This window comes from Nerophis ophidion, linkage group LG01 (assembly GCF_033978795.1).
Source record: "Nerophis ophidion isolate RoL-2023_Sa linkage group LG01, RoL_Noph_v1.0, whole genome shotgun sequence".
NCBI classification, from domain to species: Eukaryota; Metazoa; Chordata; class Actinopteri; order Syngnathiformes; family Syngnathidae; genus Nerophis; species Nerophis ophidion.
This window is the reverse complement of record NC_084611.1, coordinates 6,372,329-6,394,190: the sequence shown is the minus strand read 5'-3', so window position 1 is coordinate 6,394,190 and position 21,862 is coordinate 6,372,329. Positions and strand designations below refer to the sequence as shown.

Here is a 21,862-nt window from a genome sequence, read left to right as displayed (position 1 = left end):
AGGTCAGGTGTGCCAGTCTGTTGTCTGTCACTGCCAGAGGAGGTCAGGTGTGCCAGTCTGTTGTCTGTCACTGCCAGAGGAGGTCAGGTGTGCAAGTCTGTTGTCTGTCACTGTCAGAGGAGGTCAGGTGTGCCAGTCTGCTGTCTGTCACTGCCAGAGGAGGTCAGGTGTGCCAGTCTGTTGTCTGTCACTGCCAGAGGAGGTCAGGTGTGCCAGTCTGCTGTCTGTCACTGTCAGAGGAGGTCAGGTGTGCCAGTCTGTTGTCTGTCCCTGCCAGAGGAGGTCAGGTGTGCCAGTCTGCTGTCTGTCACTGTCAGAGGAGGTCAGGTGTGCCAGTCTGTTGTCTGTCACTGTCAGAGGAGGTCAGGTGTGCCAGTCTGCTGTCTGTCACTGCCAGAGGAGGTCAGGTGTGCCAGTCTGCTGTCTGTCACTGTCAGAGGAGGTCAGGTGTGCCAGTCTGTTGTCTGTCACTGTCAGAGGAGGTCAGGTGTGCCAGTCTGCTGTCTGTCACTGTCAGAGGAGGTCAGGTGTGCCAGTCTGCTGTCTGTCACTGCCAGAGGAGGTCAGGTGTGCCAGCCAGAGGATCTTCTCTGTCCTGAGCAAGAGTTTGGGTCTTCATACATCAAACGACTACTGAGGTGATTATTTTTGATGATGAGATTATGTTGGGATGTCACCAGTTAAATGAGTTTTGTTGATTGCTAATTGATTTTGCTAAATGTGTTTTGATTAATTCTTTGCTTTGATATATTTGATGTTTGGCGTTTGATTGTGAATATATGTATTTAGATATAATGGATGATTTATATTTTGATTTTTAATATGCTTATTTTGACTAATTATATATAGGCCTATTTAATGCATGCAACTTGGAAATATATTTAGAATATAAATGTACTATATATAATATACAATAGTAATATTGTCTTTATTTATTACTGTTACAGATTGTGGGTGTTTTGTCTTCCTGTTTTTGTTCACCTCTTGACACTTTTTTGGGATTTAAATAAATGTTTGTAAACTGTTGCCAACTGCGTGACTCGCCATCCTTGATTTGAAGTCTGCTTTGCCAAGGTCACATGACCTTCACCCAAGGCGAAGTGTGACAGACATGTGGAGCTGCTGCATTGCCTCAGATTATAAATCATGCCTCTCACCAGGATGGTTGTGGAGTTAAAAACTCAGCAGTGTCATTAATCCATGCCCTACATGGTCAAAATCAGTGAAAACTACGATTCCCAGAATGCCAAGGTAAAATGGCCGTCAAATGTCTAATTGAAGGCACCTGAAAAGGAGGTTCAAGCTCCATAGAAGAAAGAAGAGCAGCAAGATCCACTTAACAAGTTTCTCCCAACTGGTCGGTGAATATGCTTCTTCATTTCATGTCCATCCAAATGCTTTAATATGCTTAACTTGTACCTGCAAGCTTGTTCATTTGCTTTCTTTGAACTGCGGCCTTCAAATGGAAACAATGCATGACTGCATTTACCTTTTCAGCTTTGATTGCATGCCGTGTTTGAGCAGTCGCTAGCAAGTCGTTTGAAGCACATGCACAAGTTTAATGCTAGAATGGCAAATGTTTCAAGTTAAAAGTACAAAAGATTAATGCAAAGTTTAAATGATAAAGTCATGTTTAACTCTTACTAAAAGTTAGCATTATGTAGAAAGTTTAAAACATTATTCAGAGGTTTATAAACTTTGTGTAAAATTGATGAATTGTTAACGTGGACCCTGACAAGTTAATCTTATTGGGGTGTTAGCATTTAGTGGTCGATTGTACAGAATATGTACTGTACTGTGCAATCTACTAATAAAAGTATCAATCATAAATACCTGTGTCATTTAACATCTCAGTTTCTGTGCTTTAAAGGTTTACAACCTGCTGACCATTTGGAAGATCAACTGAAATTAAACCAACAATGTTTCAAAATTGGAAATAATTAAAGTTAATTAAAAATCATGGGTTGTCTGTGGGTCATTTTTGGAGTAGAAGAGTGAAATTAAAGGAACTTAACAATAAAGGGAGGTTGAGTTTACTTACAACATGCATACGCACAACATGATACATCACACATGCATGCATACAACATGATACATCACACATGCATGCATACAACATGATACATCACACATGCATGCATACAACATGATACATCACACATGCATGCATACAACATGATACATCACACATGCATGCATACAACATGATACATCACACATGCATGCATACAACATGATACATCACACATGCATGCATACAACATGATACATCACACATGCATGCATACAACATGATACATCACACATGCATGCATACAACATGATACATCACACATGCATGCATACAACATGATACATCACACATGCATGCATACAACATGATACATCACACATGCATGCATACAACATGATACATCACACATGCATGCATACAACATGACGCATTACACATGCATGCATACAACATGAAACATCACCCATGCATACAACATGATGCATCACGCATGGATACAGCATGATGCATCACACATGCATGCATACAACATGATGCATCCCACGTGCATGCATACAACATGATGCGTCACACATGCATGCGTGCAACGTGATGCATCAGACATGCATGCATACAACATGATACATCACACATGCATGCATACAACATGATACATCACACATGCATGCATACGACATGATACACCACACATGCATGCATACAACATGATACATCACACATGCATGCATACAACATGATACATCACACATGCATGCATACAACATGATACATCACACATGCATGCATACAACATGAAACATCACCCATGCATGCATACAACATGATACATCACACATGCATGCATACAACATGATACATCACACATGCATGCATACAACATGACGCATTACACATGCATGTGCACAACATGATACATTACACACGCATGCATACAACATGAAACATCGCCCATGCATACAACATGATGCATCACGCATGGATACAGCATGATGCATCACACATGCATGCGTGCAACGTGATGCATCAGACATGCATGCATACATGGTACATCACACATGCATGCATACAGCATGATGCATCACACATGCATGTGTACAACATGATACACCACACATGCATGCATACAACATGATACATCACACATGCATGCATACAACATGATGCATCACACATGCATGCATGCAGCATGATGCATCACGCATGCATGCATACAACATGATGCATCACACATGCATGCATACAACATGATGTATCCAACATGATACATCACACATGCATGCATACAACATGATACATCACACATGCATGCATACAACATGATACATCACACATGCATGCGTACAACATGATACATCACACATGCATGCATACAACATGATACATCACACATGCATGCATACAACATGACGCATTACACATGCATGTGCACAACATGATACATTACACACGCATGCATACAACATGAAACATCACACATGCATACAACATGATGCATCACGCATGGATACAGCATGATGCATCACACATGCATGCGTGCAACGTGATGCATCGGACATGCATGCATACATGGTACATCACACACGCATGCATACAACATGATACACCACACATGCATGCATACAACATGATACATCACGCATGGATACAGCATGATGCATCACACATGCATGCGTGCAACGTGATGCATCAGACATGCATGCATACATGGTACATCACACATGCATGCATACAACATGATGCATCACACATGCATGTGTACAACATGATACACCACACATGCATGCATACAACATGATGCATCCCACATGCATGCATACAACATGATGCATCACACATGCATGCATACAACATGATGCATCACACATGCATGCATGCAACATGATGCATCACGCATGCATGCATACAACATGATGCATCACACATGCATGCATACAACATGATGTATCCAACATGATACATCACACATGCATGCATACAACATGATACATCACACATGCATGCATACAACATGATACATCACACATGCATGCGTACAACATGATACATCACACATGCATGCATACAACATGATACATCACACATGCATGCATACAACATGACGCATTACACATGCATGTGCACAACATGATACATTACACACGCATGCATACAACATGAAACATCACACATGCATACAACATGATGCATCACGCATGGATACAGCATGATGCATCACACATGCATGCGTGCAACGTGATGCATCGGACATGCATGCATACATGGTACATCACACACGCATGCATACAACATGATACACCACACATGCATGCATACAACATGATACATCACACATGCATGCATACAACATGATACATCACACATGCATGCATACAACATGATGCATCACACATGCATGCATACAACATGATGCATCCCACATGCATGCATACAACATGATACATCACCCATGCATGCGTGCAACATGATACATCACACATGCACGCATACAACATGATACATCACACATGCATGCGTACAACATGATACATCACACATGCATGCATACAACATGATACATCACACATGCATGCATACAACATGATACATCACACATGCATGCATACAACATGATACATCACACATGCACGCATACAACATGATACATCACACATGCATGCGTACAACATGATACATCACACATGCATGGGTACCACATGATACATCACACGTGCACGCATACAACATGATACATCACACATGCATGGGTACCACATGATACATCACACATGCATGCATACAACATGATGCATCACACATGCATGCGTACAACATGATACATCACACATGCATGCCTACAACATGATACATCACACATGCATGCATACAACATGATACATCACACATGCATGCATACAACATGATACATCACACATGCATGCATACAACATGATACATCACACATGCATGCATACAACATGATACATCACACATGCATGCATACAACATGATACATCACACATGCATGCATACAACATGATACATCCCACATGCATGCATACAACATGATACATCACACATGCATGCATACAACATGATACATCCCACATGCATGCATACAACATGATACATCACACATGCATGCATACAACATGATACATCACACATGCATGGGTACCACATGAGCATCACAATTTGCAGTTTGTCTATTCAACAAGTTGGAAAAGGAGTAAGAAGAAGCAGAGTTTATTTAATCCTACCCCTTTTCCTTTACATTGTAGTTGCTAACACTTTTGTTCACTTCCTGTTTGTTCTCAGTGTATTCACAATATACTCCATAAGTAATAAAAATAAAAATAAATAAATAATAATTGGTGAAGTAAGTTATGTTTCATAAGGTGAGATGAGTAAGAGTATATAGAAAATGAATGGACGGATGAATTAAATTGAGAATGTTTATCATGGTTCTTCTTCTTTGTACTTTGTAAACACTTTAAGTGTGAAGAGTTTCTTGAAGTGGATCATATTAGTACATTGTTTGATTGCTTTGCTTAATCCATTCCATCATTTAATTCCACATACTGATATACTGAAGGTCTTCAGTGTTGTACGTGCGTACAAATGTTTTAAATGACACTTTCCTCTAAGATTATATTCCCCCTCTTTTGTTGAGAAGAATTGTTGTACATTCTTGGCTGGCAGGTTATAGTTGGCTTTGTGTATCATTTTAGATGTTTGCAAATTCACTATGTTGTGGAATTTCAATGTGTTGGATTCAATAAGTAAAGGTTTTGTATGTTCTCTATAGCCGACATTATCCAACTCAACTTTTTTTGTAACACAGTTAGTGAATGAAGTGTACTTTTGTAGTTATTTGCCATATTTCTACACAATAAGTCAGACATGTAACACTAGTGAGCAGTAGAGAATATGGAGTGGTCTTTGGTCAGAACATGTCTTGCTTTATTCATTATTGACATGTTTCTTGCTACTTTATTACGTTTATGTTGTGGACACAAACCTAGAAGATGGTCAACTTTGACACCCAACTTCTACCCAGAGATGGTGAGAAAGATACGAAAATAAGCTTGTTTGGGGCACTTTTTTTTAATCCTTTGTTCGGGTTATAAATAATTCCTCATCTAAACAGGAAGATATAAACATCCCATCAGTTGGCATCCCAGTGAGAGCAGACATTGTACAGGAAGTGATTGTTTTTATTAGGTTCTTTTTTTTTTCTTGTATAGTACTCGGCAATACTGCTACATGATGCTTAGTGTTTCACTAAAGCTGCATCTGTTTAGCACACAGCCTCTGAAACTTACAGATCATCCTCCTTATATTGAAGCTCAAAAATATAAGGTTCTGATCATCATTTGTCCCAAAGTAGTTTTTGATGTCTGTCATGATTTGTAGTCTTGTTGTTGTTGATGAAGGGAAAAGCCAATTGATACTCCCCCCTCTGCTTAAATCAACCAAAATAGGTAAATAGGTAGTAGAAGCATTTAAGTCTCATCTTAAAACTCATCTGTATACTCTAGCCTTTAAATAGACCTCCTTTTTAGACCAGTTGATCTGCCGCTTCTTTTCTTTCTCCTATGTCCCCCCCTCCCTTGTGGAGGGGGTCCGGTCCGATGACCATGGATGAAGTGCTGACTGTCCAGAGTCGAGACCCAGGATGGACCGCTCGCCTGTATCGGTTGGGGACATCTCTACGCTGCTGATCCGCTTGAGATGGTTTCCTGTGGACGGGACTCTCACTGCTGTCTTGGAGCCACTATGGATTGAACTTTCACAGTATCATGTTAGACCCGCTCGACATCCATTGCTTTCGGTCCCCTAGAGGGGGGGGGTTGCCCACATCTGAGGTCCTCTCCAAGGTTTCTCATAGTCAGCATTGTCACTGGCGTCCCACTGGATGTGAATTCTCCCTGCCCACTGGGTGTGAGTTTTCCTTGCCCTTTTGTGGGTTCTTCCGAGGATGTTGTAGTCGTAATGGTTTGTGCAGTCCTTTGAGACATTTGTGATTTGGGGCTATATAAATAAACATTGATTGACATTGATTGATTGAAATATTACGTTATTAGGAATGTGGCTGTTTCTAGGTTATAGTTATAAACTTACAGCGTGTATGTAAAACTACCATAGAGGCTTTTGGATGTTTTTAGGAGCGCTTTTATCAGTGTAATCGAGTGACTCACATTAGCTGACTTTTGCTAGCTTTTATTTACGAGTTTGAATGCATAACAAGAGGGAAAACCAAATGTGTTCTTGTCCGACATAAGGACTGTGAATGCTAGACAAAATAGGAAAGTCCCCCCTTTAAGTAGAATAATTCCAAATCCAACCTTGCTTTGTGCAGGTAACCGTAGCAACCAGAGAGCACTCCCCTCCTTTCCAGACACTTTTAGGGCACTGGAGCAGGTCCGGCTCGTCTCCTTGGCAGCGGACGCCTTGCCAGTGGAGCTTGGTCGTGCTCGGACGAGGTAGCGGGATGCTGCCAGCACGGCCTGAAAGGCTTCAAAGGCATAAAAGAGCATTGTTGGATTTGAAAGGGACTTGAGAAAAAGAAGGAACGCTGCTGGTTAAAGATGAAGACCCCCCAAAGCAAAGATGTCATTTCACTCAAGCTGCTCGCATGACTTCTTAGCCATGTGCAAATTCAATACATATCTTCGACCCAACTCTCTCCTTTGAGGCACACATTAAAAGCGTTACTAAAACGGCCTTCTTTCATCTCCGTAACATCGCTAAAATTCGCTCCATTCTGTCCACTAAAGACGCTGAGATCATTATCCATGCGTTTGTTACGTCTCGCCTCGATTACTGTAACGTATTATTTTCGGGTCTCCCCAAGTCTAGCATTAAAAGATTACAGTTGGTACAAAATGCGGCTGCTAGACTTTTGACAAGAACAAGAAAGTTTGATCACATTACGCCTGTACTGTATATACCTTTATATACATATATACATACATATATACCTACACTGTATATACCTTTATATACATATATACATACATATATACCTATACTGGCTCACCTGCACTGGCTTCCTGTGCACTTAAGATGTGACTTTAAGGTTTTACTACTTACGTATAAAATACTACACGGTCTAGCTCCATCTTATCTTGCCGATTGTATTGTACCATATGTCCCGGCAAGAAATCTGCGTTCAAAGGACTCCGGCTTATTAGTGATTCCCAAAGCCCAAAAAAAGTCTGCGGGCTATAGAGCATTTTCCGTTCGGGCTCCAGTACTCTGGAATACCCTCCCGGTAACAGTTCGCGATGCCACCTCAGTAGAAGCATTTAAGTCTCACCTTAAAACTCATTTGTATACTCTAGCCTTTAAATAGACCTCCTTTTTAGACCAGTTGATCTGCCGTTTCTTTTCTTTTTCTTCTATGTCCCACTCTCCCGTGTGGAGGGGGTCCGGTCCGATCCGGTGGCCATGTACTGCTCGCCTGTGTATCGGCTGGGGACATCTCTGCGCTGCTGGTCCGCCTACGCTTGGGATGGTTTCCTGCTGGCTCCGCTGTGAACGGGACTCTCGCTGCTGTGTCTTGGATCCTCTTTGGACTGGACTCTCGCGACTGTGTTGTATCCATTGTGGATTGAACTTTCACAGTATCATGTTAGACCCGCTCGACATCCATTGCTTTCCTCCTCTCTAAGGTTCTCATAGTCATTATTGTCACCGACGTCCCACTGGGTCATTATTGTCACCAATGTCCCACTGGGTGTGAGTTTTCCTTGCCCTTATATGGGCCTACCGAGGATGTCGTGGTGGTTTGTGCAGCCCTTTGAGACACTAGTGATTTAGGGCTATATAAGTAAACATTGATTGATTGATTGATTGATTTGCACCGTCCAATAGTGTCCAATAAACATTGTTCCAGACATATGGCTGACATTTGCATGCTGAGCTGCTTACAGCGTGGACACGTGGAAGCGTGCAGCTCGGCAAACCGCTTTGTCCTCTTTGATGGTTTATTTTCTGCTCAAATGGCATCGAAAAGTCCAGCAAGGAACAGTGAGCGCCAGTGTGGTGGCGGTAAGAAGGTAAAGAAGTGCGGCACTAAAGGTATTTCCACACCTCTAGGGGAAGGAGCCTTGGAATGCAAGGGTCGCACAAAAACAAGTACTTGCGGTCATGAGTCTTGTGAAATTCCCAAACATTCCCCCTGATTTGCCATCGTGCTCTCGTCAGCCTTCAGATGTTTGAAGCAGCGCTGTAAATGTTTTACAGTCTACCTGCATCTGATACATAAGGAAGGCACATTTACAGCATGGTGTGAATCAATGATGGGTTCCCACTTCTCTGTCAGCGCTTTGAGTATATAACAATAGAAAAGCGCGATATAAATCTAATCCATTATCATTATTATTTATTATTATTATTATGTGGAAGGGATGTCATCAACAACTTCCTTAACTGCTGAAAAATATAATATAATGAAATATACTGTAAGATAATATAATGCAATATATATATAACATACTTGAATATAAATATAATGTAATATGATATAATATTGAATTATATGATATAATGTGATATAATATAATGCAATGCAATAAAATACTATAGAATATAACATAATAAAATATAAATATAATGTAATATAATATCCATCCATCCATCCATCATCTTCCGCTTATCCGAGGTCGGGTCGCGGGGGCAACAGCCTAAGCAGGGAAACCCAGACTTCCCTCTCCCCAGCCACTTCGTCTAGCTCTTCCCGGGGGATCCCGAGGCGTTCCCAGGCCAGCCGGGAGACATAGTCTTTCCAACGTGTCCTGGGTCTTCCCCGTGGCCTCCTACCGGTTGGACGTGCCCTAAACACCTCCCTAGGGAGGCGTTCGGGTGGCATCCTGACCAGATGCCCGAACCACCTCATCTGGCTCCTCTCGATGTGAAGGAGCAGCGGCTTTACTTTGAGTTCCTCCCGGATGGCAGAGCTTCTCACCCTATCTCTAAGAGAGAGACCCGCCACCCGGCGGAGGAAACTCATTTCGGCCGCTTGTACCCGGGATCTTATCCTTTCGGTCATGACCCAAAGCTCATGACCATAGGTGAGGATGGGAACGTAGATCGACCGGTAAATTGAGAGCTTTACCTTCCGGCTCAGCTCCTTCTTCACCACAACGGACCGGTACAACGTCCGCATTACTGAAGACGCCGCACCGATCCGCCTGTCGATCTCACGATCCACTCTTCCCTCACTCGTGAACAAGACTCCTAGGTACATGAACTCCTCCACTTGGGGCAGGGTCTCCTCCCCAACCCGGAGATGGCACTCCACCCTTTTCCGGGCGAGAACCATGGACTCGTACTTGGAGGTGCTGATTCTCATTCCGGTCGCTTCACACTCGGCTGCGAATCGATCCAGTGAGAGCTGAAGATCCCGGTCAGATGAAGCCATCAGGACCACATCATCTGCAAAAAGCAGAGACCTAATCCTGCGGTCACCAAACCGGAACCCCTCAACGCCTTGACTGCGCCTAGAAATTCTGTCCATAAAAGTTATGAACAGAATCGGTGACAAAGGACAGCCTTGGCGGAGTCCAACCCTCACTGGAAACGTGTTCGACTTACTGCCGGCAATGCGGACCAAGCTCTGACACTGATCATACAGGGAGCGGACCGCCACAATAAGACAGTCCGATACCCCATACTCTCTGAGCACTCCCCACAGGACTTCCCGAGGGACACGGTCGAATGCCTTCTCCAAGTCCACAAAGCACATGTAGACTGGTTGGGCAAACTCCCATGCACCCTCAAGAACCCTGCCGAGAGTATAGAGCTGGTCCACAGTTCCACGACCAGGACGAAAACCACACTGTTCCTCCTGAATCCGAGGTTCGACTATCCGACGTAGCCTCCTCTCCAGTACACCTGAATAAACCTATATATAATATAATATATTATTAAATAATATAATATAATGCAATATAAATACAATCCAATATAAATATACTATGATTCTATCTGTGTATGTATCTAATATATATATATATATATATATGTCTTGATTGGATTATCCAGAGAATAGTGCTCGATACCGTGGTAGAGCGCAATATGTAGGTGTGGGAAAAAATCACAAGACTACTTCATCTCTACAGAACTGTTTCATGAGGGGTTCCCTCAATCATCAGGAGATTTTTTTTTTTTTGTTTTTTTTTTTGATGATGATTGAGGGAACCCCTCATGAAACAGTTCTGTAGAGATGAAGTAGTCTTGTGATTTTTTCCCACACCTACATATATATATATATATATATATATATATACATATATAGGGACGGCGTGGCGCAGTGGGAAAGTGGCCGTGCGCAACCCGAGGGTCACTGGTTCAATCCCCACCTAGTACCAACCTCGTCACGTCCGTTGTGTCCTGAGCAAGACACTTCACCCTTGCTCCTGATGGTTAGCGCCTTGCATGGCAGCTCCCTCCATCAGTGTGTGAATGGGTAAATGTGGAAGTAGTGTCAAAGCGCTTTGAGTACCTTGAAGGTAGAAAAGCGCTATACAAGTACAACCCATTTATATATATATATATATATATATATATATATATATATATATATATATATATATATATATATATATATATATATATATATATATATATATATATATACAGAAGAGAGGCTGGCACCAACTGCAGATGTGAAAAAGAAAATGCAAATGGCACAAAGTTTTTTTCACAGGAAATATGTTAAGAATTCACGTGAAACTCAAACAAGCCAATTAAAAAAAACAATGATAAGCACTTTAATAATTTCCACATTCATTTATATTAATCTATCTGGCAACTACTCACTACTCCGTATCAAATATAAGATGGATATTGCGGTGCCACACTTGCAAATGGCGTATTGGGAAAGTACTCACAGCGCAATTTGTTATGTTACAGCCTTACTCCAAAATGGAATAAAGTCATTTTTGTCCTCAAAATTCTACAACAAATACCCCATAATGATCATGTAAACCACATTTTTTCATTTACATTTTTGCACATGTATTAAAAGAATGAAACAAAAGAATCACATTGTAAAACAGTATATGTCCCAATGTGTTTGTGCGCTGACTCACCCTCTGCCCAACTGTCTGCACACCACCGAGGCGTCTTCATCTCCCCAGTCCTCTGCGGACACCCAGCCCCACACGCCGCCCAGGTAGACCTCCACCCTGCCCTCCAGTCTGGAGCGCCCTCCTTGCAGGCGGACGGAGCCTGGCATGAGGAGGAGATATGCTGCGTCAGTCAATCAATCAATGTTTTTTATATAGCCCTACATCACAAGTGTCTCAAAGGGCTGCACAAACCACAACCGCATCCTCGGGACAGAGCCCACATAAGGGCAAGGAAAAACTCAGTGTAGACTGGATGCATTGGGCGTTGAGTGGGTCTGACATAATATTGTGAAAATCCAGTCCATAGTGGATCCAACATAATAGTGAAAGTCCAGTCCATAGTGGATCTAACATAATAGTGTGAGAGTCCAGTCCTTAGTGGATCTAACATAATAGTGTGAGAATCCAGTCCATAATGGATCTAACATAATAGTGTGAGGGTCCAGTCCTTAGTGGATCTAACATAATAGTGTGAGAGTCCAGTCCATAGTGGATCTAACATAATCGTAAGAGTCCAGTCCATAGTGGATCTAACATAATAGTGTGAGAGTCCAGTCCATAGTGGATCTAACATAATAGTGAAAGTCCAGTCCATAGTGGATCTAACATAATAGTGTGAGGGTCCAGTCCTTAGTGGATCTAACATAATAGTGTGAGAGTCCAGTCCATAGTGGATCTAACATAATCGTAAGAGTCCAGTCCATAGTGGATCTAACATAATAGTGTGAGAGTCCAGTCCATAGTGGATCTAACATAATAGTGAAAGTCCAGTCCATAGTGGATCTAACATAATAGTGTGAGAGTCCAGTCCATAGTGGATCTAACATAATAGTGAAAGTCCAGTCCATAGTGGATCCAACATAATAGTGAAAGTCCAGTCCATAGTGGATCTAACATAATAGTGTGAGAGTCCAGTCCTTAGTGGATCTAACATAATAGTGTGAGAATCCAGTCCATAGTGGATCTAACATAATAGTGTGAGAGTCCAGTCCTTAGTGGATCTAACATAATAGTGTGAGAATCCAGTCCATAGTGGATCTAACATAATAGTGTGAGAGTCCAGTCCATAGTGGATCCAACATAATAGTGAGGGAGGGCATTCCAGAGTACTGGAGCCTCAATAGAAAACGCTCTATAGCCCGCAGACTTTTTTTGGGCTCTGAGGGCAGATTTCATGCCGGGACATACGGTACAATACAATCAGCAAGATAGGATGGAACTAGACCGTGTAGTATTTTATACGTAAGTAGTAAAACCTTAAAGTCACATCTTAAGTGCACAGGAAGCCAGTGCAGGTGAGCCAGTACAGGCATATATGTATGTATATGTATATATATATATATATATATATATATATATATATGTGTGTGTGTGTGTGTGTGTGTGTGTGTGTGCGTATATATATATGTGTATATATGTATATATGTATGTATATATGTATACAAAGTTAAAGTACCAATGATTGTCACACACAAGGTGTGGCGAAATTATTCTCTGCATTTGATATAGAAATATAAAATTGAACTCAACTCTGTACACTGCTGCTGGAATTTTAATTTTCCTGAAGGAACTCTCCTGAAGGAATCAATAAAGTACTATCTATCTACTATCTACAGTATAGGCGTAATATGATCCAATTTTTTTGTTCTTGTCAAAAGTCTAGCAGCCGCATTTTGTACCAACTGTAATCTTTTAATGTTAAAGATGGGGAGACCCCACAATAATAGGTTACAGTAATGGAGACGAGACGTAACAAACGCATGGATAATGATCTCAGCGTCTTTAGTGGACAAAATGGAACAGGTTTTAGCGATATTACGGAGATGAAAGAAGGCGGTTTTATAGTAATGCTTTGAATGTGTGACTGACAGGAGAGAGTTGGGTGGAAGATAATACTCAGATTCTTTAGCCAGTCGCCTTGTTGAATTGTCAAATGTTCCATGAAGACACGCCTCCAGCTGACTACAATCCGGCGTGTTGGTCAGCTTTAGGGTCATGTAGAGTTGGCTGTCATCAGCATAACAGTGAAAGCTAACACCGGATGATGTCACCTAGCGGCAGCATGTAGATGCTGAAGAGTGCAGGGCCAAGGACCGAACCCTGGGGAACTCCACACGTTACCTTAACGTAGTCCGAGGTCACATTGTTATGGGAGACACACTGCATCCTGTCAGTAAGATAAGAGTTAAACCAAGACAGGGCTAAGTCTGACTTACCAATTCGTGTTTCAATCCGCTCTAATAAAATATTATGATCGACGGTATCGAAAGCAGCGCTAAGATGGAGGAGCAGCAACATAGATGACGTCCATCGTTAGCAATAGATCATTAGTCATTTTTGCGAGGGCTGTCTCCGTGGAGTGATTTGCCCAGAAACCGGATTGAAAGGTTTCACATAGATTGTTAGACGCTAAGTGTTCATTTAGCTGCTCTGCAACAATTTTTTGGAAGATTTTCGAAATAAAGGGAAGGTGAGACACCGGTCGGTAGTTTACCATGAGGTCAGGATGGAGGTTAGGTCTTTTAAGGAGAGGATGGATAACCGCTTTTTTTAATGCTAGGGGAACAGTGCCCGAGGAAAGTGATAAGTTTCGAATATTTAGCACTGATGGACCTAATAAAGTCCTTGATAAGTTTCCCAGGAAGTGGGTCAAGTAAACAGCCATCCATACATCCATTTTCTACCGCTTATTACCTTTGGGGGTGCGGGGGGGCGCTGGTGCCTATCTCAGCTACAATCGGGCAGAAGGTGGGGTACATGCTGGCCAAGTCACCACCTCATCGCAGGGCCAACACAGACAGACAACATTCACACACTAGGGACCATTTAGTGTTGCCAATCAACCTATCCCCAGGTGCATGTCTTTGGAGGTGGGAGGGGCCTATCCCCAGGTGCATGTCTTTGGAGGTGGGAGGGGCCTATCCCCAGGTGCATGTCTTTGGAGGTGGGAGGGGCCTATCCCCAGGTGCATGTCTTTGGAGGTGGGAGGAAGCCGGAGTGGAACCCACACAGTCACGAGGAGAACATGCAAACTCCACACAGAAAGATCCCGAGCCCGGGATTGAACCCAGGACTACTCAGGACCTTGGTATTGTGAGGCAGACGCACTAACCCCTCTACCACCGTGAAGCACCCAAGTAAACATGTTGTTTGTTTTATTCCATTTACACGCCGTAATAATTCCTCTAATGTTATTTCATCAAAAAGAGAGAAAGTATTTTGGAGGACATGTACAGTTGTATCTGTGTTAATAGAACCCAGTTTTAGCTGGGATGCGGACATATATATATATATATATATATATATATATATATATATATATATATATACATACACACACACACATACACACACAGCCTTTGATAAAGTTGAAGTTAAAGTAGCAATGATTGTCACACACACACACACTAGGTGTGGTGAAATTTGTCCTCTACATTTGACCCATCCCCTTGATCACTCCCTGGGAGGTGAGGGGAGCAGTGAGCAGCAGCGGTGCTGCGCCCGGGAAACATTTATGGTGATTTAACCCCCAATTCCAAGCCTTGAGGCTGAGTGTTAAGCAGGGAGGTAGTGGGTCCCATTTTTTTTTATAGTCTTTGGTATGGCTCGGTCGGGGTTTGAACTCCCAACCTACCCATCTCAGGGCTGATACTGGAACCACTAGCCCACTGAGTCAAAAAGTTTAGGGGCCCCTGCATTACAACATACTATGAACACTGTGAGATGACGTGTGTGGATACATCACATGTATAATACTAATAAGTACGTATGTTAAATCACATGTTTACCTTATTTACAGTCACAATATTTACATATCATTTATAATACTAATAAGTACATATCATATGTTTACCTTGTTTAGTCAGAATATTGAACTAACATGTATAATACTATATCATATGTTTACCTTGTTTACAGTCACAGTATTTACATATCATGTATAATACTATATCATATGTTTACCTTGTTTACAGTCACAATATTTACTTATAATACTACATCATATGTTTACCTTGTTTACAGTCACAATATTTACCTATAGTACCAAATCATATGTTTACCTTGTTTACAGTCACAGTATGTACCTATAATACTACATCATATGTTTACCTTGTTTAGAGTCAAAATATTTACATATCATGTATAATACTAATAAGTACATATCATATGTTTACCTTGTTTAGTCACAATATTGACCTATCATGTTTAATACTATATAATTTGTTTACCTTGTTTACAGTCACAATATTTACATATATTGTATAATACTAAGTACATATCATATCTTTACCTTGTTTAGTCACAATATTGACCTAACATGTATAATACTATAAAATTTGATTACCTTGTTTACAGTCACAATATTTACATAACAAGTATAATACTGTATCATATGTTTACCTTGTTTACAGTCACAATATTTACATAACATGTATAATACTGTATCATATGTTTACCTTGTTTACAGTCACAGTATTTACTAGTAATACTACATGATATATTTACCTTGTTTACAGTCACAGTATTTACCTATAATACTACATATGTTTACCTTGTTTACAGTCACAGTATTTACCTATAATACTACATGATATGTTTACCTTGTTTACAGTCACAGTATTTACCTATAGTACTACATGATATATTTACCTTGTTTACAGTCACAGTATTTACCTATAATACTACATATGTTTACCTTGTTTACAGTCACAGTATTTACCTATAATACTACATGATATGTTTACCTTGTTTACAGTCACAGTATTTACCTATAATACTACATGATATGTTTACCTTGTTTACAGTCAGAGTATTTACCTATAATACTACATGATATGTTTACCTTGTTTACAGTCACAATATTTACCTATAATACTACATGATATATTTACCTTGTTTAGAGTCACAGTATTTACCTATAATACTACATGATATATTTACCTTGTTTACAGTCACAATATTTACCTATAATACTACATGATATGTTTACCTTGTTTACAGTCACAGTATTTACCTATAATACTACATGATATGTTTACCTTGTTTACAGTCACAGTATTTACCTATAATACTACATGATATATTTACCTTGTTTACAGTCACAGTATTTACCTATAATACTACATGATATGTTTACCTTGTTTACAGTCAGAGTATTTACCTATAATACTACATGATATGTTTACCTTGTTTACAGTCACAATATTTACCTATAGTACTACATGATATGTTTACCTTGTTTACAGTCACAGTATTTACCTATAATACTACATGATATGTTTACCTTGTTTACAGTCACAGTATTTACCTGTAATACTACATGAAATATTTACCTTGTTTACAGTCACAGTATTTACCTATAATACTACATGATATGTTTACCTTGTTTACAGTCACAGTATTTACTTATAATACTACATGATATATTTACCTTGTTTACAGTCACAATATTTACCTATAATACTACATGATATGTTTACCTTGTTTACAGTCAGAGTATTTACCTATAATACTACATGATATGTTTACCTTGTTTACAGTCACAATATTTACCTATAATACTACATGATATATTTACCTTGTTTACAGTCACAGTATTTACCTATAATACTACATGATATATTTACCTTGTTTACAGTCACAATATTTACCTATAATACTACATGATATATATACCTTGTTTACAGTCACAATATTTACCTATAATACTACATGATATATATACCTTGTTTACAGTCACAATATTTACCTACAATACTACATGATATGTTTACCTTGTTTACAGTCACAGTATTTACCTATAATACTACATGAAATATTTACCTTGTTTACAGTCACAGTATTTACCTATAATACTACATGATATGTTTACCTTGTTTACAGTCACAATATTTACCTATAATACTACATGATATGTTTACCTTGTTTACAGTCACAGTATTTACCTATAATACTACATGATATGTTTACCTTGTTTACAGTCACAATATTTACCTATAATACTACATGATATATTTACCTTGTTTACAGTCACAGTATTTACCTATAATACTACATGATATATTTACCTTGTTTACAGTCACAGTATTTACCTATAATACTACATGATATGTTTACCTTGTTTACAGTCACAGTATTTACCTATAATACTACATGATATATTTACCTTGTTTACAGTCACAGTATTTACCTATAATACTACATGATATATTTACCTTGTTTACAGTCACAGTATTTATCTATAATACTACATGATATATTTACCTTGTTTACAGTCACAATATTTACCTATAATACTACATGATATATTTACCTTGTTTACAGTCACAGTATTTACCTATAATACTACATGATATATTTACCTTGTTTACAGTCACAATATTTACCTATAATACTACATGATATATTTACCTTGTTTACAGTCACAGTATTTACCTATAATACTACATGATATATTTACCTTGTTTACAGTCACAGTATTTATCTATAATACTACATGATATATTTACCTTGTTTACAGTCACAATATTTACCTATAATACTACATGATATATTTACCTTGTTTACAGTCACAGTATTTACCTGTAATACTACATGATATATTTACCTTGTTTACAGTCACAGTATTTACCTGTAATACTACATGAAATATTTACCTTGTTTACAGTCACAGTATTTACCTATAATACTACATGATATATTTACCTTGTTTACAGTCACAGTATTTACCTATAATACTACATTATATGTTTACCTTGTTTACAGTCACAGTATTTACCTATAATACTACATGATATGTTTACCTTGTTTACAGTCACAGTATTTACCTCTAATACTACATGATATATTTACCTTGTTTACAGTCACAGTATTTACCTATAATACTACATGATATATTTACCTTGTTTACAGTCACAGTATTTACCTATAATACTACATGATATGTTTACCTTGTTTACAGTCACAATATTTACCTATAATACTACATGATATATTTACCTTGTTTACAGTCACAATATTTACCTATAATACTACATGATATGTTTACCTTGTTTACAGTCACAGTATTTACCTATAATACTACATGAAATATTTACCTTGTTTACTGTCACAATATTTACCTATAATACTACATGATATATTTACCTTGTTTACAGTCACAGTATTTACCTATAATACTACATGATATGTTTACCTTGTTTACAGTCACAGTATTTACCTATAATACTACATGATATGTTTACCTTGTTTACAGTCACAATATTTACCTATAATACTACATGATATATTTACCTTGTTTACAGTCACAGTATTTACCTATAATACTACATGATATATTTACCTTGTTTACAGTCACAATATTTACCTATAATACTACATGATATATATACCTTGTTTACAGTCACAGTATTTACCTATAATACTACATGATATATTTACCTTGTTTACAGTCACAATATTTACCTATAATACTACATGATATGTTTACCTTGTTTACAGTCACAGTATTTACCTATAATACTACATGATATATTTACCTTGTTTACTGTCACAATATTTAGCTATAATACTACATGATATATTTACCTTGTTTACAGTCACAATATTTACCTATAATACTACATGATATATTTACCTTGTTTACAGTCACAATATTTACCTATAATACTACATGATATATTTACCTTGTTTACAGTCACAGTATTTACCTATAATACTACATGATATATTTACCTTGTTTACAGTCACAATATTTACCTATAATACTACATGATATGTTTACCTTGTTTACAGTCACAGTATTTACCTATAATACTACATGATATATTTACCTTGTTTACAGTCACAGTATTTACCTATAATACTACATGATATGTTTACCTTGTTTACAGTCACAATATTTACCTATAATACTACATGATATATTTACCTTGTTTACAGTCACAATATTTACCTATAATACTACATGATATATTTACCTTGTTTACAGTCACAGTATTTACCTATAATACTACATGATATATTTACCTTGTTTACAGTCACAATATTTACCTATAATACTACATGATATATTTACCTTGTTTACAGTCACAGTATTTACCTATAATACTACATGATATGTTTACCTTGTTTACAGTCACAGTATTTACCTATAATACTACATGATATGTTTACCTTGTTTACAGTCACAGTATTTACCTATAATACTACATGATATGTTTACCTTGTTTACAGTCACAGTATTTACCTATAATACTACATGATATGTTTACCTTGTTTACAGTCACAATATTTACCTATAATACTACATGATATGTTTACCTTGTTTACAGTCACAATATTTACCTATAATACTACATGATATGTTTACCTTGTTTACAGTCACAATATTTACCTATAATACTACATGATATGTTTACCTTGTTTACAGTCACAGTATTTACCTATAATACTACATGATATGTTTACCTTGTTTACAGTCACAATATTTACCTATAGTACTACATGATATATTTACCTTGTTTACAGTCACAATATTTACCTATAATACTACATGATATGTTTACCTTGTTTACAGTCACAATATTTACCTATAATACTACATGATATGTTTACCTTGTTTACAGTCACAATATTTACCTATAATACTACATGATATATTTACCTTGTTTACAGTCACAGTATTTACCTATAATACTACATGATATATTTACCTTGTTTACAGTCACAATATTTACCTTTAATACTACATGATATATTTACCTTGTTTACAGTTACAGTATTTACCTATAATACTACATGATATATTTACCTTGTTTACAGTCACAATATCCCCAGTCCAGCCTGCCTCGCTGGTTCCGGAAGAAGCACCAGGCTCTGATTCTGCCGTCGGGGTTCCTGCAGTGGTTGTGCTCCCCAAGTCCTTTCCCCGGGTGTCGCTCCGTCACGCCGCCGACGTCGCTCCACTTCATGCAGCGCGCCCCGGACTCGGTGACGTCGATGGCGCCGCGGTACAAGTCTCCTCTCCCGGGGTACAAGTCTCCTCTCCCGCGGTACGAGGCTCCTCTCCCGCGGCTCTGGGCGCAGTCGCTGAACGGCTGAATGGACCAAGAGCGGCCGCCGCTCGGCCACAGGAGCGCGGCCGCCAGAGCGAGGACGAGGACGAGGACGAGCACTTCCATGCCTGCGCGGGGATCCACGCTGGAAATAACATGAAGAGGCGGGAAAGACGCGTCGTGCTCCCGGCAGCGAGGCTCCTGGTGTACGCCGAGGGACGGGAGGCTTGATCGGAGGGAGTCCGTGGGCAGGATGATTATATTACACTAAATCATCTACTGTGGGCAGGATGATTATATTACACTAAATCATCTTCTACTGTGGGCAGGATGATTATATTACACTAAATCATCTTCTACTGTGGGCAGGATGATGATATTACACTAAATCATCTTCTACTGTGGGCAGGATGATTATATTACACTAAATCATCTTCTACTGTGGGCAGGATGATTATATTACACTAAATCATCTTCTACTGTGGGCAGGATGATTATATTACACTAAATCATCTTCTACTGTGGGCAGGATGATTATATTACACTAAATCATCTACTGTGGGCAGGATGATTATATTACACTAAATCATCTACTGTGGGCAGGATGATTATATTACACTAAATCATCTTCTACTGTGGGCAGGATGATGATATTACACTAAATCATCTTCTACTGT

At 39.0% G+C, this 21,862-nt stretch overlaps 1 protein-coding gene across 1 annotated transcript in view; it reads right to left on the bottom strand.

The window, feature by feature from the left end:
• prss12 (serine protease 12) overlaps positions 1–21,460 on the bottom strand; it is an 84,987-nt gene extending 63,527 nt beyond the window's left edge. Inside the window, exons 1-3 of the mRNA XM_061895186.1 lie at positions 20,942–21,460; positions 12,091–12,229; positions 7,339–7,508 (exon numbers count right to left, since the gene is read on the bottom strand). Coding sequence (XP_061751170.1) covers positions 7,339–7,508; positions 12,091–12,229; positions 20,942–21,311 — 679 coding nt within the window. The 5' untranslated portion in view covers positions 21,312–21,460. The remainder of the gene's footprint in view (positions 1–7,338; positions 7,509–12,090; positions 12,230–20,941) is intronic.
• Between the last annotated feature and the right edge of the window lie 402 nt (positions 21,461–21,862).